Source organism: Erigeron canadensis, chromosome 1, assembly GCF_010389155.1.
Source record: "Erigeron canadensis isolate Cc75 chromosome 1, C_canadensis_v1, whole genome shotgun sequence".
Taxonomy (NCBI): domain Eukaryota; kingdom Viridiplantae; phylum Streptophyta; class Magnoliopsida; order Asterales; family Asteraceae; genus Erigeron; species Erigeron canadensis.
In genome coordinates, this window is record NC_057761.1 from 56478667 (window position 1) to 56491436 (window position 12770).

Consider the following 12770-nt stretch of genomic DNA (forward strand, 5'->3'; position numbering starts at 1 on the left):
ACTTTTCCCAAATTATTAGGCCAGACCATGAGACTCATAAATCACCTGAAGCTCAAAAATCTCTTGCTCACTGTTTCACTATTTGCGACTCATAAATGTGTGTAAGTCTCATGACCTGAAGATGTAAAAAAAAATCCATTTCTTTAGCTAGTATGCGACTCATAAATGTCTATGAGTCTCATATCTTCATCATTCGACTTCTTCTTTTACCAAGACTTCTATGCAGTATCCTTAAGCCTCGTTAAACCTTCCTTGAGTCGTTATTAGTCATTTTTATCTAATTTCCTTACGATAAACCTAAAATCACTAGCATAAAGCTAAGATTTGACTTGTGAACGTAATGTGTATGGTTGTTAGGTGGTGGACATTTGGCGAACGTTCGACCTACTTAACCTAATATTAACTTAACGTTGTCGAACCAAGGTGAGTTAGTAACCCCTTTTCTTTACATGATTTTGGGGTGAAAAGTGTACATCGTGTTTCATGGTTTTGTTTGATTGTTATTTGTTCGTTTATGTAAGTAATCAAGGTTATATGTTTGTTCGGCTAGTTTATCAAGGTTATATGCTCGTTTGAAATGTAAATCAAGGTTATATGTTTGTTCGGCTAGTTTATCAAGGTTATATGCTCGTTTGAAATGTGAATCAAGGTTATATGTTTGTTCGGCTAGTTATCAAGGTTATATGCTCGTTTGAAATGTGAATCAAGGTTGTATGATTGCTTGGCTAGTTTATCAAGGTTATGTGCTCGTTTGAATTGTGAATCAAGGTTGTATGATTGCTTGGCTAGTTTATCAAGGTTATGTGCTCGTTTGAATTGTGAATCAAGGTTGTGTGATTGTATATGTTCGAAAGAAGATTATGAGGTTCATTAAATGATCTAATCAAGGTTTCAAGGCTTGGTGATCGTTTGACGGTCCCAATTATGAGATCATTTAATGACCCAATCAAGGTTTCAAGGCCGTGTGATCATTTATCGATCCAAATCAAGGTTTCAAGGTTATATGATCATTTAATGATCTAGTTATGTCCGTATCAATGTTAAAGGGTTGTTATCCCGACACTTGTTTCTTATAGTCAAAACCTACGAACTCACCAACTTTATGTTGACGCATTTTAGTACACTTTTCAGGTAATCAAGTGAATCAAAGACATGATGGATGATTGCATTGCTTGTGATAAGATTGAGCTTGGACTTTTGTGGATCTGTGATCCATTGCACCCGTTCATGGGTTATGCCTAGGATCGTTAGCCATCATTTGAACTACCCCTTTTGTAAACTATTGATGGTGTTGTGCTCCTTGTGCATGTATTTGATCCGTTATTTGTGATTGTACTTGAATTATGTATGGATTGCTCAATCCTTGAATGCATTTAGTTGTCTCTACTTAATTTCCATGTCATGTTGAGCTTTTGTATTAATGCCCCGTTTTCGCATTGTTGGGGTGTTACAATTGTAATGCTAATGTTAATTGTAAAGGCGGTGATCTGCACATTTTGAAGGTCTTGTGGTAACTAAAGTAATTTAATTACAACAAAGTGATGAACTCTTGTATTGAAAACTACCCCAACTTTCTTTTATTAATTTAGTTATCTTTTTCTCTCACACTTGACTTGCAGAAAGCAAAAGGCCAGGAACTTAGTTTGACATATTTGATGAGGGATTTAGATATTACTGTATTTATCTTAATTAGTCACAACCATAAATGATTACTGCAGTGTGCGGCCATTAAAATATTTTAATTGCCGGAAGTTCTATCTGTTTCATTTTTGAAGTTACATGAAATATATGCAATTGTCGCTGCTTTTAAATTTATGTATATCTGTTGCTAATAATGACTGTTTTTTACGAGTACATGTTAACGCTGCAAATTGATGTTATATAGAAAAAAAGGGCATAATTGTAAAACAGTATTTTGTTTTAACTTAAAAATATAATTAATATTTAACTTTCTTTTTATTTCTAATGCAGCTCGAGAATGCCTTCTAACTTCTAAGTGTATAATTTTTTTTTTCTATTTTTTTCCTATCCAATTTTATCTTTTCTTTTCATTGTATTTTAAACTCAGGAATGGTAACTTGACTTTTTTGGGGTGAAGGGTAAGAAGGCTAAATCTATTATCTATAATCCTTTATAATAATTATCAACCCCTTATTTTAAGAAAGTGTTAGAAAATGGTTAGATGCAAAAGTACTAAATTACCCTTAATGAACACATTCAAGGATTATTAGAGATTACCAAATTTGCCCTTAATGAATTAATTTACACTTTAGAACCTTATCTTGCTAATTTATACTATAAGTCTTTATCTTTTAAGATATTTACACTATCACTATTATATCAACTTACACGGTACACCACTCGACACCAATTATCGATGTCATCACCACCCGTCACCGGCACCACTAAACCGCTGTTGTCGTCACCGCTACCGCATTACCCAGGTACCATGCTAGTTTTGTGATAACAAAATTTGATGATGTACGAGTCCACTATCCTTAATACTTATTTAGATTTAGTCATTCTCTAATTCTAGTGACAATGTCATTTTTCCTATCCAATAACGCATGTGGTTTGGATAGTTTGATTCTAAATCTGAATGGACAATAGGCACATGAAAGCCCATGATACTATTAGTCTTACGGGCTTATGACTAATGGCTTAAAGAAAGCCCAGATTTACACTTCATAGGAAACCCAGACCCTGGTTAACTCCCTGAGTCCCCAGTAACATTCTAACATTTCATATTTCCATAATTCCATGTAAGGCTGTATATAACTGTATGTATTTATTTATTACGAGTACTTCATATTTAATTTTTTTATTTTTATATTTTTTGAACAGCAGAATAATATTGTTAATACGGAACTATCTAACAAGATGCTAGATATTAGAAGTACAAGAATTCTAGGTATACAACAAAAGAAACCCAATCTAAAATCTTGGAACCGAAACAAAAAGAAAGCATCTAAACGATTTTAGAATGCCAATAGTGGATTTTTTAACCACTCTTCCCAGTTTAATATTTTTTTCATTTGTCTATGTTTGTACCATAAGAAAGAGTTATTGATAATTGAATCCACCAAAATATTCGCCCTCTTTCTATGGTGTTCAAAGACGGTCTCGTTTCTCAACCTCCATATCTCCCACCAAGTAGCAAAAATAATAGTATTAATGAGGGCCTTCTTATTTGAATTCATTTGGAAGTTGGCGATTGTATCCAAGAACTCATCTGGAGGAAGAGGAAAAGGCAGCTCAAAGTCGAGCCATTTAGAGATGGAGGTCCAAACCTTTTTAGCAATATTACATGCTGAGAATGTGTGATAAGTATTCTCAATACCATTGAAGCACAAGGGACAAGTGATGGCAATGTTGTTAACCCCGCGAAACCACAGGTTAACACGAGTAGGTCATAATATCATATTATGTGAGTAGGGGTGTTATTTCAAATGCATTTCAGATTATTTGGATCTGGCATATTATAAGTTAATCTAAAATTCACAGCCGTTTAAGGTTTATATTATTTGGATTGGATTATTTGTATTTCAATCTATAACAAATTTATCCAAATTCCGAACCAAATAAAATCTAGGTTATCCATATATGCTAGGTATGAGAATATGAGATGATTCAAATTTAATGTAAGTTATCCAAATAAGAGAAGTTTGTCATAAGTGACATGCATTTGCTTTTAGCATTTGACTCAAGGTATACAAGCCCTAAATAAGCATACCATAAGGCATAAGACACCATGTAAAATTTACTGAACAACAAGTCATCATCGATCACTAATTCGGTGGAATTTCTTATAGTCAGTATTGATATTTCTGTTAAAGTGTTAAGTAACTCTTGGGAATAAAAACATTCTTATGGACAAATATGGTAATTCAATCATTTCTCTTCCTTTTTAAAAGATGTCGATCAAGTTACAATTAATAGAAAAGGAAAAATGAAACCATGATGTAGGGGTCGAGATTGAGCTTTAAGCACGACAATGCCAATACATTAATTGAACATTTCGATCTCAAACTCCTCAAAAGTCAAGCTATGTGGAGCTCACGACTTAAATGTGCATGTTGTTTAATGAATGGTTTTTCTATTTGATATAAACAACATATTTGAACATATAGTAATATGAAGATTAAACCTGCATAAGAAAAAATCTTTTGATTATCAAAAGGATTACAAACTTAATTGGTTTACTCATCAAATCAATCCTCAGATTGATTGTAGCGCCCAAAGTCATCTAAGTTAATTTTCAAGTTACTTACTTAATACATCATCGAGTTTTATCCATTAATAATTGACTGTAATCTTGATTGTCTATAGGGTGAATCATACAACAATATATTATCCTGTCAAATATAGAGTATGAATAATTGCGTATGTAGACAGCCAAAACTTTGAATTTAGTCACATAACTATGATCAACAAATTGTGAAAACTTTTTGTTTCTCTACATTACATGATTGCATGTAACAAATGTAAAATAACTATATTGATGTCAATATTATTAATTGAAAGAGGAACAAGATTTTTGAGGGATTTAGATAATATTATTGACACGGGACCATGAAAATAATCATCCTAATACTATATACATATAACATGTATAATTTACTCATTATCTTTCTTCATCTCCCTTTTGATATTTCCATGTAACATTATATAGTACTTAGAAGGATTTTTAGGCTATTTATTTAGTAGGATTAATCATTTCCCAATAAATATAACAAACATATAAGCCTTTGAAGTGAAATTCTTTTAATCTCATTCATTATTTGAAGTTACAAAAGATCAATTCTAGTGTCTTCTCATCATTAAAAAGAAAGGCAAGCATCCATTCCCTACTCATCATAATTGTTCCATCTACCAAATAGTTGTTCAACTTAACTTTTATCCACTTTTTCTTCATTAAAGTCAAAACAAAACTTTACCATACATTAGAATTTAGTGACAAAAGAAATGAAAAACTATTGAACATAGATTTCTATTCCCTTTTATAATAAGATCATATCACATTAATTATTATGTTTAAGTAACAAGACATCACTTTAGAAGTGTGACATAGTTTGATTATCAACCAACCAACCACATATGTAAACATAAGTACATAACCATATGTTATACTCTCAGGTTAAAAGAATATAAGATCGTTAGTTATTTAAGTTTGATGAAAAATCTCTTATATACATTTTTTTAAACTATAAAAATCATAAAAGTAAAACATTTATTTAAAATATTAAAATATTAATATGTAAGAATTTTTTTTATCCAAATTAAATACATAATAACCCCATATTCACTTATAATTTTTTTCATTTACTGATATAAAACTTTCAAATTTTTATTCTCTTTGCTTTATCAAAAAACACACCCCACCTTTGTCACTTTAGTACTACTACACTCATACAAAACAATCTTTAAAATTCTTGAATCAACTTTAAACCCTGAAATCTCTTTCTAAAAATGGCCGACGAAACACCCATCACCGCCACACCACCGCCGGCGACAGAACACCACGACGGAACCCTAGAAACCCAACCACCACCGGAGCAAGAAACACCACTTTCTTTACCACTCATATTAACATCAAAAGAAACCACCATTGCATCACCACCAACACCCACCATAGGTGAAGTTATAGAACACCCACAAAAACCCATAAAAAGAACCCCCCCAGATTCTTTGGTTTCTTTCAAAGAAGAAAGCAACAAGTTCAAAGATCTATCAGATTTGGAAAAAGATTCACTTTCTGAGCTCAAAAATGTAGTCCAAGAAGCTATAAACAATAAAGATTTAAACTTTAGTACAAATTCAGAGGAACCCAGCTCAGAAATCAAAGAAAATCATGAAGAGATCTCAATTTGGGGAATCCCACTTTTGAAAGATGAAAGAACCGATGTTGTTTTGTTAAAGTTTTTAAGGGCTAGAGATTTTAAGGTCAAAGAGTCTTTCATAATGTTAAAAAACACACTTTTATGGAGAAAAGCATTTAGTATTGATGATTTAGTCAATGAAGAATTAGGTGATGATCTTGAAAAAGTTGTGTTTATGCATGGTTATGATAAAGATGGACACCCTGTTTGTTATAATGTTTATGGTGAGTTTCAAAATAAAGACTTGTATGCAAAAACATTTTCTGATGAAGAAAAAAGGACTAGGTTTTTGAAATGGAGGATTCAGTTTCTTGAAAGGAGTATTAGGAAGTTGGATTTTAGGCCTGGTGGGATCAATACTATTTTTCAAGTTAGCGATTTGAAGAATTCGCCTGGGCCCGGCAAACGGGAGCTTAGATTGGCTACTAAGCAGGCTTTGCAGTTGTTGCAGGATAATTATCCCGAGTTTGTGGCTAAGCAGGTGAATTTATGTGTTTTTAAGATTTGTTGATTGTTGTTTTAATTGGTTATCAACCTAATTGGGTAAAATGAGGAGGCTTTCGCTAGTTAGGTTTACCGGTAGGACCAGTTTTCACTCAGATGGTCGCCGTCTAAATGGGGTATCCCCATGAATCCTCCAAGATATTTGCCTAATTGGTTATTGAACTAGTATTATGTTATGTTGGTATGCTATGTTAGTTTAAAGTAAAAGTATTAGAAGTTGGTACTTTTGATTAATGTTAAAAGATATTAATTGTTGTTTTTAATTGGTGGTTGATCTATGCTATATTGGCATATTGCTATGTTTGTTGAAATAAATAAATATAAAGTATCAATATTGTAGCATAAAGAATGTCTTATGGTCATTTAGTACCAGGTTTTTAGGATTAAATAAATTGGAAGTGAGATCTTTTACTAATCTTTTGAGAGGTTGTTTTTTTTAATTGGTTATTAATCTATGCTTTATTTATGTCAATTAAATAGAAAAAATATTCAATCTTGTGTAACATAAAAAAGTATTAATCTAAGAAACTGAATTTGTAATTTTGACTAGTGTTTTGATAGATTAATTATGGTTTTTAATTGGCTGTTGATCAAGCCTATGTTTGTTTAGAATAAGTTTATCTTTTAGTCTTGTATCAGGAAAAAAAAATTCAATCTTGTCATCTTGGGTTTCAATTGGCTGTTGTTGCAGGCTATGTTTTTTTAAAATAAGTTTATCGTTTGGTCTTGTAACAGAAACAATGTCATGTTAGTATAGTTTAAGGATCTTGTATCGGTATTAAACAATTGATAGTTAGAACTACTGTTAATGATTTGATTACTTTCTTGCTGTTTTTGATTAAATGAGTTTAACTTTGCTAGAATTAAGAATTTAATTGGTTTGTTAAAAGCCTAAAGAATTATGAAGTCAATATGTACTCCAAGAAAGTGCCTTTCAATTCGAAATGATACTTGAATGGGGATAATAAATTCCAATTCCAATTTGAAAATGACACCTTTATTGGTCTTATGCCTTTAAGTTAGCGGTGTTAACACAAGTCTTTTAGTCAATGGAATTCCATCTCTCTATAGCTTTTCAAATGTGTAGTATTTGATGTTCACATAATTTCCCGTAACTATTAGCATGTCATAAGATGTACTAAGCTGTGATTGTTTTGGGGGTTTCTCTTCGAAGGTTTTCATCAATGTTCCATGGTGGTATTTGGCTTTTTATTCGATGATGAGTCCGTTCATGACTCAAAGAACTAAGAGCAAGTTTGTGTTTGCCAGCCCTGCAAAAACCGCTGAAGCCCTTTTCAAGTATGTTATTTTTGGAGTATTTTATCGTGAGATTGTGATTTAAGGAATCTTGATTCTGCTTTTGGTTGTCAGCTTAAATTTTGGTTCTCTTTACTGACTTTTGCGTAGATATGTGAGTCCAGAACATGTCCCGATACAGTATGGTGGACTGAGTGTAGATTATTGTGATTGCAACCCGGAATTCACGATTGATGATCCAGCTGCAGTTGTTATTGTTAAACCAGCCACCAAGCAAACTGTGGAGATTATTGTAAATGAGGTATAATTTAGGATTATTATTTTTATTTTCATTGTTGGATATATCTTTTGTTATTCCACGAGTCCTGTGCCTGATATCAAAGGTTTTGAAAAGAACGTAAATAAAGAACTCTCGAGTCTTGAAGTTTGAGTTCTAGTGCTAGGGAACTACACTAATCTCTGCATAGTTTTCTATTTATCTTGTGTCGTGTCATCCAGAGGTGGCAAAATGGGCAGGACAGGCAATGTGGTATGGGTCAATCCGCTCTGGGTTGACCTGAAACAGTTTTTGCTATAATTTTTGAGTATACAGATTTATTTATAGTTGGTTTTATACACAAAATATTTACTTTAAGATACTCTTGACCATTTGACCCATTTTCTTTTAAGCGTTGTTTTTTATTCTATCCGTTTGACCTGCTATAGATAAGACATAACCCAAATAATCGCGTCAAAATAGCCACCTCTACATATTATCTATTCATATATATTATTTTTGGATTACGTGTTACTGTATTACATGTATAATCAATATGTGTATCACCATGACTTCTGGATAAAAAAAAAGCTAGAGATATGCCGAAACTATGTAAAATCTTAATAAGAATTGTCTTTTAACTTGATTGATAGAATCTTTTTTTTTTTCCTTAACAGTTAGATATCACATACTCCTTTAATATCATAGAAATGCATTATTTACTTTTAGTAAATAAAAGGGAAAACCTTATCGCAGAAATGCACTTTTGTGTGGGAGCTACGAGTAGTTGGATGGGAAGTGAGCTACAGTGCTGAATATGTGCCAAATAATGAAGGTAATTATACCATTAATATCCAGAAACCAAAGAAGATGAGCCCAACAGACGAGCCAGTTATAAGCCACAGTTTTAAAATCAGTGAGCTGGGTAAGTTACTTCTCACTATTGACAACCCAACTTCAAAGAAGAAAACACTGCTTTATAGGTTTAAAGTTGATCCTCTTACTGAATGAAGAACCACACCTTCCATACTTCAAAGTTATGACGGGTTTGTTAATGTTGGATTTGGAATACCGAATATTGTATTTTTTAAAAATGTTTTGCTTCTTGTGTTGTACTTTTACCTCCTGATTGACTTCTTCCTTCTATGGGCTGGAGGTAGTGTATCTTGTTAGTAGTTTGATATGAACTTGGTCTTAGAGTGTTGTATTGTTGTGCATTTGATATGGATTTGGTTTGATATAACCCTTTGTTGCAGTTAGTTCATGCAACTATGTTGTAATTGTACTAAATTACTAATGATAATAGGTTTAGAATCAATTTACATATTTGGTTTGTTTTGACCCATTTTTGTTGGAACTGTAATTTAAAGAATCTTAATCTCAGAGATAATATTGATGCGAGTCATCATAAATCAAATTTAATAACTGTAAAATGTTTATTTTGAGCTTGTTCCAGTACTTTAGAGGTGACGAAATATGTTGTCTGAGGCAATTGGTAAAGTCAAAATGGGTTCGAGTCAAATCAGGTTTATTGTTGTTAGTAATGGCCAAAACATATTTTTAGGTTGCACTTTTTTGCTTAATTCACTAATGAATTTTAACCATTTAGGAGGTTTTGACAACTTACTAACCCCTTTGAGTTTCAGTTTGAAGTAAAACAAAAAACAAACCAAACATGTACTTCTCCGGAATCCGTGTCTTACATGGAAGAATGTAAATATCAAACTATATCGAACATATGATATATCTATCAAACAATCATTTGACCTATAAGAATCACTAGTTTGAATCGAATTTAGGTATATACAATGGAGCTGCTTCTCCAAGTAAAAGAGACCTCAAAATGGCTTCACAAACATCACTATCATACACGAGCAGATGTCCTCCATCGGGGACTTCATGGTACTGAATCCATGGCAACCTTGAGGATACATACCTTTGTAGTTCACAAGGTACTACTTTGTCTTCATAACCTTGCCAGATGTGGAAGTGACTTTGACTTTGTTCAAAAGGATTGCTTTGAGCCAGCGGGTCAAAATCCCATTTCCCAAATGCAACCATGAAGTCTTTAATAAGACTATGAAATATCGGTTCTTCTTTCAGCTTACTCTGTTTCAGTTCAAGAACAAAGATCATTTTTCTGCATTCTGTTTAATTCATCTTATGGGTGTTTGGGCGTGCATTTTGAAAGTGATTCTATGCTGCTGAATAGTTAGAATGAGATAACCAGTTGTAAAATATAGGCTGAAAATAGTACTAGTCTGATTATCTGAAAACGTTATATCGAGTGCAAGATAATGAGATTCACAGAAGCAGTATGTGTTCATATAAAAATAAAAAACTAGTTATTGCCACTTCAAGTAGATGATTTACCTTACAAAGCAACTGGTATCCGGGGGTGTTTTTCAGGACTTCCAAGTCTTTACTACTGAAGAATTTTGGGTTTCTATCAAGAACAGAAGAAGAAGGGAACATTTTCTGAGTCAGCCACCAGTGTAGCAACCCTGGAGTGTGGCGGGCAATCCAGACTGCCAACTTTGAAAGGTTTTTCCGGTAATCATCTTGTATGAGATCACGAGGAAGTGATGGCCATCTGTAGTTTATGAATGGAACTACTAGAGCTACTCCTGCTAGCCTGACAAGGATACACCATCGTCAGAGCATAACTACTATACCTAGCATATCCGACGAGGTAGGCAAATTGCATAACAGGTCCAAAGAAATTGGGTCAGTTTCACCCGTAACACTTTTGACCAAAAAGTTCAACTATTTTAAGGTTAATTTAGCGTGGTATATAATAATTTCAATATTAATCTAGCATTTGACTAAAGATGTTTTAAAATGTTTTATGCATCACCAAATGGCCTTCGTCCTAACTGTATTCTACTTGACCAATCAATCAAGAGGTTGTGGGTTCTAGTCCATTGAGGACAAAATGTGAGAATACATGGTGGGCTCTGGGTAGTCTGAGCATTTTTCATTTGAGAAAAACGAAGATGTTTTATGCGTTAAAAAACAGACTATGGGCAACATGTTCAAAACGCATATGACACGTTTTAAGTTTACCCATGTATTTTTTTGATAATTATATTACCAGTTTGACAGGTTGAAGGTAAAACATATCCCGGATTGATGGAAATTGCCACCTCTATCTTTAGCAACTAGTAAAATGGAAAGAGATCAAGTAATCAAGTTTTTATGCCTTTCGGGTAAGTTCTTGACACAACTCCATGTGGGATATGATCCTACTGAGACCCCAATGAGATAGAATTTAGGCCCAAGCTGCAACTGGTCTGCAAGTTCTTGAATATCTGATGCTTCACTCTTGAGTGACCGCTTAGGATATGGATCACTGTCTCCATATCCAGCTCTATCGAATTGTACAAGGTAAATCCCCAATTCATCCATTAGTTTCTGCAAGTCAAAACATATTTACAACACTAATTATCATGTCTACGATTTATATGTAGTCATCTACACAGGTTCTCTAAAATCTTGGAAACTCGATATCTTGTGTACATCAAAACTAACTGCTCCTTGAACATAAGACTAAACATTCAAGTACAATACTTTTATACATGTGGATCATATATTAACAGTAGCCCTAAGTCAATGGTTAAGTAAATCCCATTTTTATGCAAGAAAAGCAATTGAGCATATAAATTCATATACAAAAGACATAAAAAGATAAAAGGGTTTGTATAGATGTACCTGTGAAGCATTAAAGTTCATGTCTTTGTTGCTAGCAAATCCGTGAACAATAACAACTCTGAAATCTGATTGGCTCTTGGGAACTCCTCTTTCTTTATAAGCTAAGTACCTTCCATCACTAAGTTTGATTCTACCACATGATGATGACAAGGATGATGATGATGACAATGATGATGTTAATGATGATGATGAGGATGATTTATGATCAACATCATCTGATGATGGAGCTCGACTATCTATATCTGGGCAGGGGTAAGACTGTTTACATTTTGTACCATTCTCATTGCGGGATTGGGTATCGTTGACATCATATGATGACGGAGATGGTGAATCACACTCAGAAGGTGGTGCTGGCCTTGTTGCCTGATCAGTGATCCTCAAACAACTTATTCCAAGACAGCCCATCATCATACCCATCACTTTTTTCAATACCATTTCTGGAAAAAGATTTAAACTTTATAATACCCATATGCCCATATGTCAATATCAAATGAAATAATTACTAATAATATATATATATATATATATATATATAGAGTAGAATTCAAGAAGACATATATCCAAGAATTGTGGTTTACCTTAAAGAAAGTGACAGGATCTTTGATGGGGTTGTGGAGTGACGCCACTAACAATCAGATTTACATACTCAATCTGTATATATAGATACACAGGTATATGACTATGGAGGAAATCTATAAATGTGTAATGTGTGCAAATAAAAAAAATTCGGATGATGATAATGATGGTATTGTCCTAATAGTTTCGGTTTTGTTGTTCGTTACTTGGTTTGGTTAACTTCCAAACGGTCAACGGCCAGCAATCAAGTTGTCAAATAGTGGTGGCATATTGGCCATTTAGCATATTCTATTTGGGGAGCTGCGGATATTCAAGTTGATTGTGCAAACTAATGCTTTGCCTTTTTAAAAAGTAAATCTATGGGAAATGATCGGTAATGTAAATTTATGATGGATAAATAATCCTTTTTGCCCCCTGAAATTTATTAATCTATTTATTAAGCTTCCAAGCTTCCGGTTTATGAATGTAGCAGTACCTCATAAATACTACTCGAAGTATTTGTGTTTTTCCCATTAAAAATTTAATACATTATGTAAGATATTTAACAGCCATATATTCATTTTTCTTATATAATATATATGTTTAAT

General features: G+C 33.1%; 2 protein-coding genes across 2 annotated transcripts; one reads left to right on the forward strand and one right to left on the reverse strand.

Annotated features, from left to right (window-relative positions):
- The first annotated feature begins 5369 nt into the window (after positions 1–5369).
- On the forward strand, positions 5370–9241 carry LOC122606706 (patellin-3-like). The gene is made up of 4 exons (XM_043779561.1): positions 5370–6360; positions 7558–7682; positions 7791–7941; positions 8653–9241. The coding sequence occupies exons 1-4, from the start codon at positions 5470–5472 to the stop codon at positions 8905–8907; spliced, it is 1422 nt and encodes a 473-aa protein (XP_043635496.1). The 5' UTR covers positions 5370–5469; the 3' UTR covers positions 8908–9241.
- A 301-nt stretch (positions 9242–9542) lies between these two features.
- On the reverse strand, positions 9543–12439 carry LOC122610715. Its single transcript, XM_043783685.1, has 5 exons — positions 12186–12439; positions 11608–12044; positions 11099–11310; positions 10270–10531; positions 9543–10005 (listed from the first exon to the last, which is right to left on the reverse strand). The coding sequence occupies exons 2-5, from the start codon at positions 12040–12042 to the stop codon at positions 9676–9678; spliced, it is 1239 nt and encodes a 412-aa protein (XP_043639620.1). The 5' UTR covers positions 12043–12044; positions 12186–12439; the 3' UTR covers positions 9543–9675.
- Positions 12440–12770: the final 331 nt, after the last annotated feature.